This window comes from Gambusia affinis, linkage group LG12 (assembly GCF_019740435.1).
Source record: "Gambusia affinis linkage group LG12, SWU_Gaff_1.0, whole genome shotgun sequence".
NCBI classification, from domain to species: domain Eukaryota; kingdom Metazoa; phylum Chordata; class Actinopteri; order Cyprinodontiformes; family Poeciliidae; genus Gambusia; species Gambusia affinis.
Window position 1 is genome coordinate 1,102,890 of NC_057879.1, and position 20,796 is coordinate 1,123,685.

Here is a 20,796-nt window from a genome sequence, read left to right on the forward strand (position 1 = left end):
CCTTTTCTCAACACTGGCTGCTGGCTGGAGCATGTGGGCATGGCAGAGTGTCTAATGACTATCGAAATCAGATGTGCATCATCCCATTTGCACCAAACTTGATATGATTGGCATTTGTTAACCACTGAAGAGCCCAGTAGCATTGTAATTTGACTCCACTGCATCCCCTAGATTTTTCCAACAGCTATCTTCTTAATACATCAACTGAACTGCACCAGATTTCTTGTGCCTCTTTAGCAAGCACGGCTAAACACATTGGTGTGCAATGCTTGATGGGCCAGTGTGAGAACAGCGCAAGAGTGTTGACGACGACGAGTGCATGGCATTGCTAGAGCTCCCACCTTGCCATGTGGCCAGAGCAGCGACAGCGCTGCGAAGGTCGATGGAGAAGCAGCCATTTTGGATCAAAGGGCAAACTTTTGAAAACTCCTTCTTTGGGAGGCATTGTTTGCTGCTTTAAAGCTCTGAGACAAGCTGGCTCTCCCCCATGAGTGATACACACATCACGGGCTGACTCACACACACACAGGTGTCCCTCTGTAATTACTGCTTTCTGGTACTACTGGTGAGTTTTTTGTGTTGCTTTGTCTTTTCTTATTTTGTCTGTTATTTTGCCTAAAATTGTGTTTCTGCCTGATGTGCTTTTGTGTGATAGGATGGAAGATGCAGGTTTGTTGGTGTATAAAGACCATTTGCCAGTCAATACAGTTGTGGTCGGTGATACAAGCAGGTCCGGATCTGAGGCCAAGCTGACTGTTGGGCCTCTTAAATGCCAGGGAGATAGTAAGTGTTCTTAAGATGTATTCTAAGTTTGAGAAAACTCTGTTTCAGAGTGACTGGTAGTCATGATGGTAATGTACTCTTAGTATATTAGTATATTATTTTTTGCCAAACAGGTTTTTCCCTGCTGCTTTTGCGACTGTATCCCCATGCTGTGGTCAGCGGTCTGAGGACTGTTTTGGATGTTTTGTTTTTACAGTCTACCAAATTTCCCTATACACAGAACTAAGTTGTTTCTAACTCTTTGGATATATTTTGTTGTTACTGTTCTGTCAAAACTAGTATTTCAATAAGGGGTGGAAATTAAAATTTTTCTCCACCATCCACAGTGGCTGTTAGAGAAATTATATACTGGCCACTCAGATATTTCACCAGCATCTGTTTTTTTTCCCCTTTTGATTACAAACCCCACCAGTACAAGCAAATTATATAAAATATATGATTTATTCTTAACTCTATGAAAACGGATTTACTGACAATAAGTTTACCATACATATGTACACATACAGACTAATTTAACATAAAGCATGATCACCTTATCTGAAGTGTAGTGTAATAAGTTCATCTGAAGTAATTATTAACAGCTAACTTTAACTACACAACCCTAACATTCTTGCAATCATTTCCTGTGTTGAACATTTCCACATTTTGGCTACAACTCCCTCAGATGGTATTTATTGAGGATGTGTCTAGTCATATTAAAACATTTTTAAATGGTATCAGTAGCTGTTTTCTAACTCTTCTATTTGTTTTTCCTTATTCATTACGTTTTCTTTTTAAACTCACAGCTATTCTTACTACTAAAACATCTCAGAACATGTTCATTATTAATTCATCGGGCCATCATCATTCCTGTGTTGTCCCAGTGTTTTTCTGACTACGTGCAAGCTTAGTGTTGGATTCCCCCTCCCAGACTCGCACACACACACATACACACACACCTGCCCTCCTGCCTGCATGGAACATTCCTTCTTCATTAACATTTCCAATCCTTCTTACCGGACAGCAGCTAATTTTAACTCTTCTTCAATAGGTCCGTGGTCATGTTTCTCTCATCATCATCTTCCTCTGACGATAATGAATCTCCTGAATCACACATTTTTCTGAATGGGCTTATGCATTGTTTAGTTTTTGTGGTCATAGTCTTAATGACTACACACACACCCACACACGTCTCATATCCGCTCACTTTTCTCGGATTCCGGCCTTATTTATAACCTCGGAGGAGGGGGCCAAGGAGGACTGAGGGGTTTCACTGGATAAGCCCAATGTCTGTCAATAAAATCAACCAATGGGCTGTTGCAGTCAATAAAAAATAAAATGTTCTATTTTTTTTTTTGTTAAATTATGACAGCCTAGGGCTGCCAGATATGGACAGTAAGTGCATCAGTCTGTACTACAGTCAGCCACTCCTCCCCTGGACAGAAATTGAAAAAGAATACAACTTTTTTTTCTGTTGCAAATTGTTAACCCACCACAGTGGCGGTGCGTTGCTCCAATTTACACACCACTTCATACTTTTACCCGCATTTGGCTAGTGGCAGATGCTAATTTCCACTCCTGGTTAAATACTATCCAAACCAATATGACCATTTGTGAAAAACAAACCCAAACCTGATTACTGGTAGAATTAAGATTACTATATTCACTGAAAACATTACATTTTAAATTTCATTGTGGTTTCTCTCTTGCACAATGAAAATAAAAATAATTTTGATTCTGCTTGTGATCAACCTGCTTGTAGAATTTGAAAAAGCATCACATCATGCTACAGATCTAAAGGAATGTGTCTGCTCCGTTTAGTCTCCCAGCACTTAATCATTGTATTTCAGATCTGTACACATTTCACCACATCAGGGAATTTAATTCCAAGGTGAGTCCTGTGTAAACCACTTTCAACATTATTTTCAGGGAGTCTATGTGTTTTTTTAAATTATTTTTCCTTGAGGTTTTTTTTTTTCTACCCCATGGGGTTGCTGTTGGTCAGTCAACGCAGTGCCAAATGTGTTAGAGTAAATTTCTTGCAGTTCTGCCCACACTGTGTGGGCTTGATTAGCTTACAGCCTTGGCTTGTGACAAGCAGGTAAATGAACAAGCCTTGCAGGTTTCACATGGGTCACCACTTCACCAAACCAGTTTATTCCATTCAGTGCCAAATCCCAAATATTATACCACCATTACAATGCTGGGGATAACACATCACTGACATGTTTTTTAACAGTTCTTTACCTCTTGTTTTCAATTGATTAGAAACACAGTAAGTCTTATATAGATTTATACCTCTTATAGTGTACTAAAATCTACTGATCAACTTCATAAAATGTTGTTCATAAAATGAGGCAAAAAACCCAGAAGAGCTCCAATGTCAAATTGATTTCTATCTTGGAAGTTTTTAAATAAAAGATTTATATCTTACTTTTACTCTTTGGGTTATAATCCAGCAAAAGAATCATGTGGGGTCTGATTGCATTTGTGTCTTATTTTTCCTTTTCCTCAAGTTTATTTGATATTATCAATTTAAGTGTAATATTTTAGTGTTGGTGTACATGCAGTTTTTATAAAGTATTCTGAATGGTTGGCTGTGCATGTATCCATATACAGTACCTTTGGTCTGTACTGTATATACAAAAAACTTTGTTTAAAGGATTGGTATTTATATTGGTGGAACGTATAATGTTTCCAGTATTTTTAATTAAATGTTTCTTTTTGCTCTAATTCTAGGAACCTTCTGGAATGCAGCGTCATTTAATAGCCCCGCCTCTTCACTTCACTTCAAGTCCTTTCAAACTGAATCCAGTACTGATATCTCATTTTACTTTAAGACATCTTCCAAATATGGAGTCTTACTGGAGAACCTGGGACCCAACAACCTCCTTCACATTGAAATCCGAGGTGTGTATGTATATGTAGTACCACAACAGTAGTACCATGAAGCAGTATATATGATACAAATCACATTTCTTTGTTGGTGTTGTAAGAGTGGATTACAAAATATAATTTTTCCCAAGAGCATTACTTGTGTTTATGGGGTTATGATTGCCATGACACAGTCTGTCATGCACCTTCCTTAAAAGAGATGTCGCTTTTTATCACTATCGTCATCTTACTAAAACTTACTGTGATAAAACTCAAGGTTCATGTCCCCCACCCTCACTCTGAGGTGTATAGAGTGAAAAGCAATCACAGTCCCCTGTGATGCTCCTGGGCTGCTAACCACTGGGTTAGACAGACAGTCCTTCAGTCGCTCAATTTTTTTATTTTTTATTATTTTTTTCCCCACCAGGGGGTCTTTTTGTGAGCTCTAGTGTCCCTTATACAACAGTGGGCTGACAGGAAAGGGGGAAGGAGAGGGGGGAAGACATGCGGCAAGTGTCGTCGGGTCCGGGAATTGAACCCGCGACGGCCGTGTCGAGGACTGAGGGCCTCCAAGCGTGGGGCGCGCTACCCTCTACGCCACCGGAGCACGCCCCTAGTCTCTCAAATTTTGGTCTGTTTTGTCAGGTGGTCATAGATGCAGGTGATTGTTGAGGCCTCGACCTGAACCATCTGGAGTTTCTGACAAAACAAATCACACTTACAAAAAAGGACATGATCCTCACTGTGCTGCCTGTTTGGTTCATGTGCTCGAAAAGGAGTAGGAAGACGTAAGAAATGCAGTGAAGTTCTACCCCATAAACTCATACCATATTTTCAGATGGACCCTCATTATTAAATTAAAAAAACAATTTAAAAAGACATAGGCTAATTAACATTCCATTTTATCTGGGTTTACATATGTCTATATATATATACATCCATACCCACACACACTCATATGTGTTAGCACAATAGTGCTGAATCTCACCCATATTTCTATATCTTGTGAAAATGACCTTCTTATATTTCCTTTTAAATTGTATTAAATTTTGACTTTGTTTTAACTCCTCGTGTAACTTGTTTCGTAATTTTACACCATGAATTGAAGTACTAAAGCTTTTTGTGCTCTATGAATGTTTGAGTAACCCTTTAAGATAGCTTCCTTCTGTTTCAAAAAACATATTCTCTATGTGCTCAGGTAACAGTTTATTTGATGCCTTAAATTGAGCAATTTTAAATTCCACCAGATCTTCAAATTTGCATTGTTGCATTGATTATTTCTTCTATTTAGTAAGTTATGGATAGTGGTGTTTACTGATTTGCTCTGAATCCCTATTGACTACTGTTGAGTAGTGTATGTTTGTCTATGAATTTTTCTAGTCTCTTCTTGAAAAGATTTTTCTAGAATTTTAGAGAAGTGAGGGAAAAGAGAGACAGGCCTGTAAATTGTGAAGAGGTGATTATTGCCAGTTTTATACATTGGTATGATCTTTGCTATTTTCATGTTGTTGAAAAATTGGCTCGTTTGGAATGATAAATTACAAATGTAAGTTAATGGTTTAGAAAAAAACCCTCTTTCAATTGTTTTCATGTCTAGATCATCACAGTCAGTGGATGCTTTACTTTTACATTTATTTATGATATCAATGATTTCTTTTTGTATGGGGTAAAGATGCATTGCATTACTCTCAATCTAATTTAAATGAGTTGCTGTTTTTATCATAGGTATTTTTTCTGTTAAGTGAGGTCCTGTATTCACAAAATTACTATTGAATTTATTTACAACTTTCTTCATATTGGCAATATTCTGGTCATTATCTGTGAAATACTGTGGGTAATTGCTACTATTGGAAGTTTTTCTGATAACAGTATTTAAAATGTTCCATGTCATCTCAGTAATAAGGATAATTATTATGGATTTATAATAATATTCCTTTTTACATGCCTTTATAGCATTGGTTAACTTTTTAAAAAAAAATATTTCTTGTATTTGTTTTCTGATTCAGTAGTTCTGTGTTTTATAAATTCCCTAAAATGTTTTTCTTTTTACATGCATTTTGAAGGTTACCTTTACTGCCTAGACAAGGGGTCACCAACCTTTTAGAGACTGGGAGCTACTTCATGGGTACAGAGTAATACAAAGGGCTACTTGTTTGATACAGACATACATTTTCTTGGCTCAGCCTTTATAACAATAATACATATATGTATATGCTGCCTGACCATATTAAAGTTAGGAACTATTCACAATAGTTATCAGAAATGATTCACCATGGCAGATATGGTTAATTGCTATTATGTGATTAAGTTTGATTCCCTTTTGGAGCTTTTCTGTGTGATTCTAAATTACCCCCAAGTGACTGACAGTATGGATTGTTACAGCTGTACGCACTGTGAGATTTTCCTTTAAATAAAAAAAAAAGAAAAGTTATTGTATTTTTTATTATCCAACCCTCTTTACTATTAACAAAATTGTAGAGAGAAGAAAAAGTTTTTTTGTGCCAAAACATCTTGTATGTAGCGCACATCAGTGTGAGTTTGTGGGGGTCAAAGGGCACGCCAAAGCCTAAATCTTATTGGTCAGTTTGCTTTTTCTGTCAGCTTTACTTTGTGCGGTTCTGGCAGGTTTATTAGCTTTTTTTGTGGTTTTGCGAACTTAAAAGCTGACACCAGCAGATGTCGAAATAAAAATGGTTGACAGATCCGAAGGTACAAAACGATCACTGCACCTGCAAGAGCACAACCACCTCTCCACTGCGCATCATGTGCGCATCGCAAATAAAAACAAACTGACCAATAAGATTTAAGCTTTGGCGTCCGCACCCCCACAGACTCAGACTTGCACTACGTACAAGATGTTTTGACACATAAGATCTAAAAATTTCAGAAATTATTCTTTTCTTTTTTTACTTCAAGGAAAATCTTAAGGTAGGCAGAATGTGTGCAGCCGTACAGCTGCAGGCGCTGCTGCCCTCCGATAAAATCCTGCAGGCGTCTGCGCAGTTCTGAACTTTAACCACAGAAAATAGTTTTATGCATAAAAAAATTTATTTTAAACATTTTTTATAATTTACTTTTTAAAACAATCTAAATATAAACAAATGTTATTAATTCAATGTAAAAACATTAAATTAAATAATTTCTTTGGCAGTGCTCCCTAATGACAATGGCTATTTTTAGAACTTGCTCCGCGGGCGACTGACAAGGTCCCCTCGGGGGACCGGGGGCCCACGGGCACCGTGTTGGTGACCCCTGGCCTAGACTATGTTGTTTGAGATATCTTGAATTGGTTAGTCAACTTTTAGTTGCACATATTTTGAACTCACTTTGACATAAAGACTATCTATTTAAATAAAAAATCTGAGCTGTCAGATGAAAGATGTTATGTTAATGTTGTTTTCACAGAAGGCTCAGTGGTCCTGTTATCTTTTGATTTTGGAAAAAATCGGATTGAGCTCACTGTTCAAACACCAAAGCCTCTAAATGATGACCAGTGGCATCGTGTGGAGGCTGAGAAGAACACCAAAGAAACAGTACTACAAATTGATGGTCATTACAGGGAGGTAAAAGTGACCCCCCCACTGGGACACACCGAACTGGAGTTCTACAGTGATGTATATATCGGTAAGTAACAAATTTACATTTTTATATCACAACAATCCTATTGTATTGCACTTAAGGAGATGAAGGAATGTTTTCTACAGGGCCGTGCAGTGTGCCTTTTTTCCAAAATTAAATAAGGGCACATTGAACAAGGTTTTAATACATTGTACAACAACATAGCAATAATCCATATAAATCAAGAATTTAATTGGATCCTACTATATCATTGCCATCATGCGAGGAAATGCAAAGCAAATATAGTCTATATTTTCCCCAACAGGTATAAAGTTGCTGTTTCTGCTGCTGATAATACTGGAGGTCTGAGTTGATCTGAGACTGTAGCTGTTAAACAGACCAGAGGAGAGAAGGTCTCTGGTTATAAAGTTATGAAATAAGCAAATTTTCTGCCATTTTACTAATTAAGCCCTGATAATGTCTATGTAACTTCTACAACAACTTGGCTACAGACTGCTTTATAAATCAAAAATGCTCGAAGGGGTTAACTCTGTATAATTGTTTGATGTTAGCATCTCTGTGATCTAGAATTGTAATACTGGGACATCAAGGCAAAGAAAACTCAGTAGCTGCTGGTAGGGGCCTCCAGACATTCAGGGGCCCCTGGAAATGATTTAATCATAACTAGGCCTATCATGATAACAAATTTTGCTGAGCGATTAATTGTCTCAAAAATTATTGCGATAAATGATATTATTGTTTGAAGACCTTTGTACACCGATTTAATGGAAATGACATAATAATGAATGCGATTTCATGCCAAAGATAGATACACTTTATTTTCAAAAGAACACTTAAAACTGGAACTGATAAAAGAAACAAAACAACCAAAAACAAAATTAAAATGGATTCTCAGTCTCCTCTAACAAAAATGTACTTGAATAAAAACACAAAAGTGTAAATAAATACTGCATTCAACCAAAAGAGTGCAGATTATGAAGACTGTATACTATGTTGCCCTTCAGTAATCATTAGATTTAAATAGAGAAGATGGCCACATCGACTACCTGATGCAATAGTTCACAATACACGTTAGTTCACACCTACATTTTCCCCTTACAACAATCTTAGAACGGTGATCGTTCTAAGATTGTGATTGTGATTTCCGATCATTCTGTAGTGTGTTGTGTGTTACGGTAGATCATTGAGGCCGCTCCGATCTAAATCAGGGGTTTTCCCGACTGGGAGCGTTAACGCAGCCTGTTGAATGTAACAGGCAGCCAATCAGAAAGCACGGATATCTTGAGATATCCGTGCTTTCTCAAGCAATTTTCCTTCCTGAGGGAAAATTACAGAGGGGAATCCAAAACAGCTGACACGGCACAACCTGAAGTCCAGCGGACATTGGAGATGATATGTGGAAACAACGTTAATGTTTATAAAACATTTTATGCAAAGAATATAGAAATGACCAGGGGAGGAGTTGGAGCCAAATTCCTACGCAGTTGATGAACCCGGTAACTTTTCAGCTGTTCTTCGTTAACTTGACATAAATAGGTTCTAATGATTTTCATTCAGTCAGGACGTTACGCTGAAACTAGAGCCACGTGCGTTGCAGGTAAATTGTAGTAAAGCATTGATTAATTAACTTGACTCGTAACCATTATTTTGTGCCCATTGTTGGACACCACACGGCACAATCAAACCCGATGGAACCGTTATACCTAGGATTTCTCTTGGCTAATGTGTGATCTCTCAGATTTTGAAAATGGGCCGACAATCAACTGACAGCTCTAAGATGGTGTAGTGTGAACTGGACAGGGAAATGAGGAACGGAGGGTCAGTGGAGAGCACTGGAGTTGAGCCTGTTTTCATTCAGTGTCATCAACAGAAAGAGAAAAAGGCCGGAAGAGATGGTAAAGCCGAAAATTAAAATGACGTCGATAGTTTTAATTTATTGTACGATTAATTGATTTATCATTTATCGCGACAGGCCTAGTTGTAACACAGTTTAATTGATTTTTTTTAAATCTGGATGTCAGAAGGCCTGTTTGTGCCCCTCAGCAATATTATTTAGCTAAATATAATAATTTAGCAAAATAAACTAGTCTGGCTGGCTACCACCTGGTACCACCTGCTGACTGTTCTCTGCTTCTCCTTTACGTTTCTACTAATTAAAGCTGCTTCTGACAGGATCTGGGCTGGAGGTTCGCGGCTGTAAATGGAAGTTATTGCAGAACCTCAAGTGTTAAAGGAAGATTTGTCCCAAAGCAATTAGAGATCACAAAATAAACATCAGAGAAAATATTGTAGCAATAATTAAAACATGCCACAATTAAATGAATCAAAATGTCCCCAAAGCAGCAGCGGACTGGCATAGGGGCCACCGGGAGATTTAAGGTAGATTCCAGAGATGCGGCTCTTCATCCAGGACCGGCCCAAGGTAATATGGGGCCTTTGGCCGAACTCCCCACCCTTCCACCCCCTGAAACCCTTCCTACTAAGAACCTCAGCATCACTAACATGTTTAAATAAAGATAAGGTTAATCTCTGAGATGGAGGTTTATTGGCCGAATTTAAAATCAATCACTGATTATTTGTGAATAAACCCAATTCAGTCACAAAGATTACATTATATTGTAGCCATGGTAACACAACAATCAAACTATCAAGATGATTTTTTTATTTCCTAATTAAATCCTAAATGTATAAAAAAAATTGCAGCTGAATGCATTAAATAAAATTTAACAACATTGTCATTCTCCATAAATGAGTACTACAGGTTTAGATCTATGGTCTGTCTTACAATGAAACCATTTCTAGGGTCCCCTGAATGTCTGGAGGCCCCTGTCAACTGCTACTGAGTTTTCTTTGCCTTGATATCTCAGTCTTATAATTCTAGATTACAGAAGTGCTAACATCAAACAATTATATAGAGTTAACCCCTTTGAGGTTTTTTGATCTATAAAGCAGTCTGCAGCTAAGTTGTTCTAGAAGTTAAATAGATATTATTAGGACTTAATTAGTAAAATGGCAGCAAATTTGCTCATTTCATAACCAGCGATCTTCTCTCCGATGGTCTGTATAACAGCTACAATCTCAGATCAACTCGGCCCTCCAGGACTGTTAGCAACAGAAACAGCAACTTTATACCTATCAAGGAAAATATACTATATTTGCTTTGTATTTCCCTACATGATGTCAATGATAGAGTAGGATCCAATTAGATTCTAGATTAATATGGGTTGTTGCTATGTTGTTGTACGGTGTTTTAAGATCTCATTCAATGTGCCCTTTTTTAACTTTGGGCCCCTGCCCCTCCTAAGCTCTCTGCTCATATTTCAGTTTGTAGTATGAACACAGAGTATATAGCATTACCATTACTATTCTTACAGTTAACTTTGGAGAATCAGCAAGTACAAAATATTGAAAGTACCTTTTGGGGATACCTTTCTGGTGTCCTGGCCCTGGTTTATGATCACCAAATTGTACACAAGCTTGAATATAATATTTAAGCATGCGCTGGTGACAGTGCATGCCCATTTTGCATGATCAAGAGAGTTCAGTTCGATGTCAAAAGCCCAGATGAACTTAAACAGATGTTTAAGTTCAAACAGATGTTTAAGTTGATGCCCTGAAGGAAACCTTCAGGGCATCAAATACCCTGAAGGTTTCCAATGGATCCAAGACAGAAGGAGGATGTCCTAAGCTTGATGGCCTTATGGATCCAAGACAAGGGGTCATAGAATGCAGTGGGAGATGGGCAACATGACTGAATGTCCGGGCCTCTTAGGACACATAGAGTTTTGTCCGCAGCATGAAACAGCAGCTTTTGTCCAAGTAAAACTAATACGTTTTATCTGTGATATCATCAGGTGCTTTGAGTGGCCAAAGGGGCTTCCTGGGCTGCATGAGGTCTCTGAAAATAAATGGGATCTTCTTCGATCTGGAAGAAAGGGCCAAGGTGACTCCAGGAGTGAAGCCTGGCTGTCAGGGGCATTGTAGCACCTACAAAATGCACTGCAGAAACGGAGGGAAGTGTGTGGAGCAATACAACGGATACTCATGTGACTGCTCTCTCAGTGCATATGATGGACCCTTCTGCACTGACGGTAACATCTTTCACATTTTAATATACTGGATTATATTTAATGAAGGTGTATATTTAATTCCCCTTTTTGGTTGCTTCTTCTGCGTGTCAGATGTAGGAGGGTATTTTGAGGCAGGAACCATGGTGCGGTATGACTTTCTGTTGGATCATGGCGGATTGTTGCTGGGCGACCCCAGGAGCTTTTCAAACCTTGCCTTTTTAGGAGAAACCAACCTCACCCAGGAGGAGCTGGTCTTCAGTTTCAGCACATACAGTGCTCCAAGCATTCTTGTGTACATTAGTTCAAGGACCCAGGACTACATGGCAGTGGTGCTGCGACACAATGGTGGGCTTATTAATACTCTTTTTATTTGTCAGTAAAAACTTTGTTCACATAAAACGTGTCTGCTTGTGTGTAGGCTCTCTCCAGGTCCGGTACAGTCTTGGTGGACTTGTAGAACCTTACACCATAGATATTGACCATCGCAACATGGCCAATGGTCAGCCGCACTCTGTCAACATAACAAGGAATCTGAGGGAGATTCGACTGCAGGTTGGGGCACTCATCCTGCTGGTAGCGTTTAACATAGCTAATGTTGATCATTCATAGGGAAAATGTGCCAGAAATTCTAGTAGGTTGAAGATGGATGCTTGACTTGTGCTTTATAACCAAATCTTCAACAAATCCCTTTTAAATTAGATTCTGAGTATTACTAAAGGTAGCTCTGGGATAAGAAACATCATGGCCATCAGCCAGATTATTTGATCTAAGGCTTTCCTTAAGAGCTTTGTTCAAAAGCCCGGTTTACCAGTAGACCAACCATTTTTTCCCCAAAGGTTTTATTGGCTCTAATGGCCTTTATTTGATAGTGACTTAACAGGAAAGTGGGTAATGAGAGAAGGGGAAGACATACGGCAAAGGTCACCATGCCGGGAATCGAACCTGCAGCAACTGCATCGAGGACTAAGGCCTCCATACGTGGGCTGTGTTTAAACCCTGCGCCACCATAGCACCCCCAGTAGACCAACCACTTTAAATTAAGTTCTTATTTCTACTAGGAATAGTGACCAAAATTGTAAAACAAAAGTCCTAACTCCATTAATACATGCATCAAAGCTTAGCATATGAACCAAACTGATAAGTGATATGTAGCTGGAAATAGTACATCTAACATTTTTATGTAATTCAATCAATTTATTTAAGTAGGGCCAATTCCCAAAAGATGTCATATTCCCCCTTACCCCCTCCCCCAAAAAGAAATACCAAAAAAAAAAAAACATTTAAATTATGTACAGAAATATAAAACAACAGGCATGGTGGTTAAGCAGGTGGTAGAGCACCCGACCCATAAGTCCTCAATGGTTCGAGTCTGTCTCTCTTTTACAACCCATTTCCTATCAGTATATTGTGAAATAAAGGCCACTAGAGCCAAAAAGAAATCCTTCAAAAAGATGTATAAAAAATCAAATAAACTTCTCCTTTTCTCTGTTTTCACCAGCTTGACCACTACACTGTGTCAACACACACCCTGCCTGAGTCTTCTGACACACAGTTCAGTTTGGTCAAAAGTATCTTTCTTGGAAAGGTTTATGGTAAGTTTGTAAGTTTGTTGAGAGATTGTGAATGAACTTCTGCAGGATAATTGATAGATTTTTAAGACCTATATATTGGTAAAGCTCCACAACTCAAAGCTTCTGCAACATTTGTTTTCAAATTGTATTAATTATTTTTTAGTCTGATACTTGCAGAGCTAGAAAGCCAGAGTAATATCTGCTGGACTTTGGATCTGATTTTGGGCCTTAGAAGTTGTTGTAGATCATTTCAGAATGACTATTTTATCCTACACCCACTGAGTCAGCTGACACCCCACCCACTTGAACATTTTCAGCAACCGGACTGAGTGGTTAGAGCTCCATTTGTTTAGGTTTGTGCTGCTTTGGTTTCTGAGATATTAAGAATTATTTTTTCAGGTCATCCAGATGTCACCATCGCCCCATCTTGCTCCAAACAAACCATAGTTGGCTAGTTTTTCAGTGCTCTGTTTGTGTGGGTTTGTGCTGTTAAAACCATCATTTGTGCAGCTTTCCTTCATACTGTATCTCATCTCATCAGATAAATGAGATAAATGTGATTTCACATCACATTAGTGATGAGATAAATCTTATCACTGATTTTATGACAGTGATTCATATTACTGTCATAAACAGTGTTTTCTCCTTACATCGGAGCAGCCTTAAAAATTTACAAAAGACGAAATACTGACCAGTTTTTTCCATAGACGTTCACCTTCATGACAGTGCAGAGTTGTCTCTGTGGTTACTAGTGGTTAGACGTCTACCTTCTCCATAATGCGATATTTGATATCTTTCTATTCACGCTTACTTCTAAAGTATATAAACGTTAATGTTCTAACCTTGTAAAACGTGTTTGCTGCAAATCTGCAATTACACTAAGGGCTAGGGCTACCAGTCATAATGATTGACATCTGCTATCGATCGCTGCTGTAACCTTCCTTGTTAAAAGTTAGAACCACTTTTGGGTCCTATTTCTACGCTTCTGCTAAATAAAAAATTTGGTTTGCATCCTCATCTGTTTGTGGAGCTGACCGCACAGCAACCTATGACCATTTTTAAAGTGAAATGAACTAAATAGAAGCATTATTAGGTTACAGATATCTGATTTTAGACTAGCTTTAAAGGAGCACACTGATTGTTTTGACATCTGTCATGGCGTAATGGGCTGAGGTCTGGAGAGAGTGATGTGCAAAGGGTTAACATCTGTCATGGTATGAAAAACGGAGCAGAAAAAAGGAAGAAATAAAAAAAAAGGCACATAAAATAACTGGAGAAAGTAAACCAGAAAATGTAACAAAGTAAGAGGAATTTAATATATTAAATTAAGTTATGAATATATTGGTATAACTATTGGGCTTTTGTGATGTTGCGGTGTTTAAGCATTTCATTAAATAAAAAGATTTCACTTAAAAAAATTAAGGTGTTTGATATTTGTATTGAATTTATTTTGCAGAAAGTCATCACAAGGATAAACTTCAAACATAATTTTGAAATTAATTTCATATTTTTTATTGTGGGAGTGGAAACTTATATTATAGTTATATAAATGATATATTCTTGAATTGACTCAAAAGACTCAAACAGACAGCCCAAGGAGCAGACATAGTCAAAGATTACTGCAGCCCAGATGTGCTAAAGAATGCCACAGCAAGCCTGTCTGCCCGAAGCTATCAGACTTTATAATTCATAGTCTGTAGTGCTGTGCGTATTAAATGTTGAATATATATTTAGTAGCGTACTGAGCAATACATGTCTTTAAGACTGCTAATAACACTGCTCATTGTTATTTATTATTGTTGTATGTTTATTCTTATTACTTTAGTTTAAGTTTTATTGTATGCTATCCTGGGTCAAACAAAATTTATATTGTCTTGAATTACACCGCTCAGGGTGGCAGCACATTGGAGTAGCTCTGTACTTTAATTGATTATTTTTCCTCTTTTACAAACTTTCAACTTTGACAACTGCTCCTTCTTGTTTGGATACAGTGTAGCTGGCCTTATTTTTCGCATTTTTGCTGTTTTGTTTTGATGTGTAACCATAGCAACAAGGTGGTTTATAACAGGGAGCCACTGACTAACATCAGAAATACTAAAATAATACCACAGCTGAAGCCAGAAATCACAGAGGATGCAGGGCAGGAAGAAAGACGAGAGCGAAAGAGGAAATTCAAACCATTTCCATCTTCAAGCCCTGACAAGGTTTCTGTAAGAGTAGAAGGAATGCAGCATAATGTGTTTTATGGAGACATGACTGCAGTATTATATCCCCGACTCCAACATCTCTTTGCCAGGCTATACGAGCTGACAGAGATTTAGAGAGCAGCAGGAAAAGGAAGGGAGGTGGATTAGCAGTGTTTGTGAACAATAGATGGTGTCATCCAGAACATGTTACTGTGAAGTGTTGTCTTTGCAGTCCAGATATTGTGCTCTTGGCAGTAGGTTTCTTACAATATTGTCATTTACCAAGACAGTTCACATGTTTTATTTTGCCATTATTTTTACATTCCATCCTCAGCTGTTGCTGATAATGCATGCAATGTCATTAGTTCTGTTGTTGCTAGGATACAGACATAATATCTGGTGATTTTAATTCAACACTGCCAACTTTTCACCAGTTTGACAGGTGAGGTCATTTTGTTTATATAGCATATTCTCATCAACAAGGCAATTCAAAGTGCTTTACATGAGTTAGAGGACATACAAACAAAATAACAAAAGAAAAGCAAGAAAACAATATAAAAAGTTTACAAAAAGGTAAAAGTATAGAGCTACATATTGGTTAGTAGGGGTTTCTCTGGAATCTATCTGATGAAAATAGCTGTTGGTTCTCCATGTTTGGTAAGAATTGTGAGGCATAAAACTAAATCTTGGTTCTCCATGTTTGATTCTATAAAGCAGATGGTCCTGAATGTTGATCTGAGGTAATGAGTAGAGGAACATCTCAGGATTCTAAGTTTGTTCTAATTTCTGCTCTGGGTTGAATGAAATCCTGAGATCCAGAGGAACTATTCTTGGTTGAGTGAAGCATATGTCTGGGGAAATCAAATCATAATATAATCTGCTCTGCTCTGAATACAAACCCCTAGTGAAGACATGATCTGTTTGGAAATGTTCAGGGGAAGCAGAAGAAGCCTACCGGGGTTATTTTAAGGCAACTGATTGGACGACTCTCTGCCAGCCACATGGAGATGACATCAGTGTCATGACTGAGTGTGTGACTGACTATGTAAACGTCTGTGTAGACAGCAGAACAGAACAGGGAGATCCTGAGTAATAAACCATTAATCAGCAGCATCTCTTCAACATTAGCCTGGCTCAAGAGAAGGTTCCACTGTTGTGGAAGACATCCTGTTGCCCAGACATCATGAAGGTCCTGGAGAGACTTGTGTTGGTGCATGTGAATAAGCAGATAAGCACATTTCAGGACCCCCTGCAGTTTGCATGTCTCCATGGAGTTGGAATTGAAGATGCCATCATACACCTGCTTCAATAAATCCACCTGGACAAAGCACACACAGGAGCATGACAGGGCACTGTACACTCACCATTCCTTTTCACTCTACACTTCCAACTGGGAGCACAAGTCTGACTTCTGTCACCTACAGAAATACTCAGATAACTGTGTATTTGTTGGGTGTATCAGAGATGGACAAGAGGCCGAGTACAGAGAGCTGGTGGACCGCTTTGTGTCATGGTGTGGGAACAATCATCTAATCTTGAATGTAAACAAAGCAAAGGAGATGACTGTTGATTTCAGGAAAAACAGAGTTAGATAAAACTCTATTTCTATCATGGGAGAAGAAGTGGAAGTAGTTGAAGAATATAAATACCTCGGTTTTCATCTGGACAAAAGAATGGACTGGAGACGCAACATTGAAGCTGCGAGAAGAAGGGAACAAGCAGACTGGACTTTTTGAGGAAGCTAAGATCCTTCAAGGTTTCAAACAAGATGCAGCAGATCTTCTACAAGTCTGTTATTGAGAACGTTCTCTCTTCTGCTATCATCTGTTAGGGCAGCAGCATCAGTACCAGGGACATAAAAAAGTTTGACAACTTGATAAAGAAGGCTGGTTCTGTTCTGGGGACGACTGTGGAACCTCAGGAGATGATGATGCAAAGAAGGATTCTTAATAAAATAAAGAAATTTATGGATAACCCTGACCAACCTCTTCATGAGACTATCTTGAGAAAAGAGTGTCTTCTGTCAGGGGCTTCATCAGATTCGCTATAATACAGACTGGTACAGGAGATTTGTCCTGCAAACAGCAATCACCATCTACAATAACTCTTTGAAGAATCGGAATTAATGAGTTACAACATTTGATTTACCTTTGGGATTAATAAATATTTTTGAATTTAAATTTGAAAAGAAACATATTTGGTTATTATTTTCTTTACAGTTACCATTTTGAGTTTTGAACAGATGTTCATCTCAGAGTATAGGGGAAGAAATTTGATGTCAGTTTTCCTTATGAATTTCTTATCACATTCTTTGGTCTATAAAGTCACAGCCATTCATAATCATAGATTGTTCTTTCTGAGTAACAGCTGGATACATCTGTAATGATAACTTTATATATATATATATATGTGTGTACACGAAACCTGGTTCTGGTCAGTGATTTATAAACAGTCTATTCTTGAAAAAATACACTTTTTAAAGGGATCCAGGATCAATTATTAGTTATAAAAAATAGAATATATATACATAAGTTTTATATTGAAACACAAAATTGTTGTCAGTGCAATCTAAACAATCCACTTTGAAGATGACAATGAACATTTCATTGTCACATGACAATGTGACAATGTGACATGACATTGTCACATGACAAAACCTTTCATTGTCATGTGAAAGGTGACAATGTTCACCTTTCACATGGCAAACCTCTGTTTCAGAAGTTTGGACAGTTCCTTGTTAATACACATTTTGTCTGACTTTGTGATGGTCTGGGCATATTAAAGATTCCTCTCTTCTTATTGCAGAAACGGGACAGATTGACCCCATTCTAATTGAGCACTACAACAGCCCAGGCTTTGTTGGATGCTTATCCAGAGTTCAGCTGAATAATGTGGCACCGCTGAAAGCTGCACTTCGCTCAGGCACGACTGCTCCAGTCAGCATCCACGGAATCCTGGTCCAGTCCAATTGTGGAGCCTCACCCTTGACCATTCCCCCTATACCCCTTGCTAATGACCTCTGGAAAATAGAAGCTGGTAGAATCCCACTCAGATAATCAGAGAATGTAATGATAAAATGTCGTAGTTCAAATTGATAACATATTTGTTCAATCTGCAGGTGGAGCAGTTTTTCCCTTCAAAGATGAAAAGATTGGAGGTGATCCTGCTCATCAGAATTTTGCAGTAATTGCAGGTAAATATTTTTTTAATTTCAAATGTATTTACAGCTGAAGTGGTTACGGAGGCAGCCAGCTAAGTGAGGGGGTCTAGCATTCTTTCTCTGCTGGCAGTGACCAGTGTATCCCCTCTCCAACACCAGCTCTGACCCTGAGAAACACACAGGGCAGCCCCCACATGCCCACTCTACCAAAGATCAGTGTTGCCCCTACTCCCACATCACTTAGTCCATGCCCACTAAGTGATGCGGTAGTTCAGCTGGCCGCATGTTCAGTTCACAGACAACACTCCGATGAGATTATTTATTTATTTAAGTTAAATGTAAAGCTGAAGTAAATGCTTCCCTCCGCTTCCTTGCTGACAGATGAAGCTGGAGGGGTAGACTCAAGAAGGAAACTGTTCTGTAGTCGCTGGGGAGATCGCTTCGGTAGCTTTAGCAAACCCCACACACGCCCTCCACCTTTTATCCCACTCAATGCAAAACGACCAGGGCCAGGGTTGGCCCAAGGCACAAGCAAACTAAGCGGCTAAGAATAGACAGAATAGCCACTTATTCTAGGTGTAGAGGTGTTGGTGTAGGTCTAGCTGTAGAGAAATTTGGCCACGCCCATCAACGACTTTTATGGATTCTTGTTCGGGGATGGATGAGGAGGCATCCTAGTGAGTTTGGTGCAGCTCGTCTTGAAACTGTAGAATTTAGAGCCAAACGTATGGCATCTGTGTTACAGTTCACTTCACCATGCCGTCACGCCCACCTACTTCATTGATACCGGTCAGGATATCACAATATACCAGGGGTCCTAAAACTTTTTCCTGTGAGGACCACATAACCTTTTCCTTCTCTGATGGGTGGCCTGGATCAGTTTGTAACAGAAAAAGTGTGACGATTGCAAGAGTGCCTAAACGTAAAAAAATTTATTAATGAAATAAATAATAATGAAATAACGTTCTCTGGGTTCTTCACATAAAAAAAATCCATGGAACATAAACTTTCTGTTGTGCCGTGCACAATCTTAACAGGTCCAAGTTCAGCTTAGTTGTCAGAGTAGAATCTCTTATATAAATGGCTCATATGAGCTGGCTCTCAAAGTTCTTGTGTTCCTTCCTTATTATCTTTTTGCAGGTTCCAATAGCTTGTAGACATCTCTATTTGCAGGTCTCTCTCTCGTCAACTTCCCTGTGAAACCCACAAAGCAAGCACCCTGAGAAACTGAACTAAGTAATACAGCACCTACACAGCACAACCAGTACCACTACCAGTATAGTTGTGGAGATGGATTTTATCCCAGTAGATTTTATTATGATTATATTTTTATACTCAGAATGACTCTTTCAAATCAGAAAAGTGAGCTTACCTTTGTACGTTCATCAGTGTGAACTGTGGGCCTACATCTGGCTGGTGAGAAGTTGAATGTCAAGTTCCATTCTAGTCACTGCCAGTCTCAAACACTGATGCAGATGTTCATCTATCAATCTCGATCTCATTGAAGTTTTCAGCAGTTTCATATGTGTAAAGGTTTGCTCGCAGATATACGTGCTGCCAAAAGGTGTGGACATCTTCATTGCGTGTTTTCTGATGTTAGGGTATGTGTCATTTGGGAGGGCAGCATAGAAGTCAATGAGACTGTTGGGCTTGAACACGTCTTTCAGAACATCACAATTCTGTAACTTGGCCAACAGGCTGGGCTTCATCGATGTCGGCAACAAAGGGGTTCTGGAAAAGACGGATTTCTTTTGCATAAATATGTAGTTCACGGAATCGCACACCGAACTCCACCTTTAGCATTTCCAGTGCTTCCGCACACTTTTCAGCTGGAAAAGGGACCACTGGGCTCTCTGCAGAGAGATTTTGTGTAGCAGGGAGATGGATATAACTGCTTTTTCACTTGTCCCTAAAACAGCTCTAGTTTCACCTCAAATGCTTTGATGTGGGAATACATTTAACAAATGAGTTTCCCCTGGTCTTGTAGCTGCAAGTTAAAGCTTTTCAGTACTACTGTCATGTCTGTTAAAAATGCGAGGTACCATTTCCATTCTGGGTCGATCAGCTCTGGCACCGTTTTGTTTTATGAATGAAGAAATGCACTAATTTCAGGTAGCAGCTCATAAAAATGCCTCAAAACTCTGCCCCGGCTCAACCATCGGACCTCTGTGTAGTACAGCACGTCTCCGTGCGCAGATTCCAGTTCAGACAGGAATTCTTGGAACTGCTGTGTTTAAGTCCCTTTGCTCTGATGAAGTTTATGAATGACATCACAACCTTCATAACAGAATTCCACATCAACACTTTGCAGGACAGTGCTTGCTGGTGAATTAGGCAGTGGACTTGGAGCGGGGTAGTGAGACCTCGTTCTTCAATCTCCCGGTTCATGCGTCCTATTACACCCCGAGAATAGGGGTGTAATACTAGGAGCCCCGTCAGTTGTGATGCTTTGACCAGTCCAGGTCCAACTCTTCCATGGTTTGGTACACTTTGCCGAAAATATCCTCCCCATCGTAGTCCCTTTGAGACTTTGGAGGGCTGCCAGCTTCTCGCACATCTCAAAGTTTGCAGTAACTCTACCAATAAAAATGAGC

At 38.9% G+C, this 20,796-nt stretch overlaps 1 protein-coding gene across 1 annotated transcript in view; it reads left to right on the forward strand.

The window, feature by feature from the left end:
• The window catches only part of cntnap2b (contactin associated protein 2b), a 55,554-nt gene that overhangs the window by 29,451 nt on the left and 5,307 nt on the right, over window positions 1-20,796 (forward strand). The window contains 9 exon segments of the mRNA XM_044133425.1: window positions 656-783; window positions 3,502-3,672; window positions 7,042-7,260; window positions 11,070-11,306; window positions 11,397-11,630; window positions 11,704-11,837; window positions 12,784-12,877; window positions 17,848-18,078; window positions 18,161-18,235. Coding sequence (XP_043989360.1) covers window positions 656-783; window positions 3,502-3,672; window positions 7,042-7,260; window positions 11,070-11,306; window positions 11,397-11,630; window positions 11,704-11,837; window positions 12,784-12,877; window positions 17,848-18,078; window positions 18,161-18,235 — 1,523 coding nt within the window.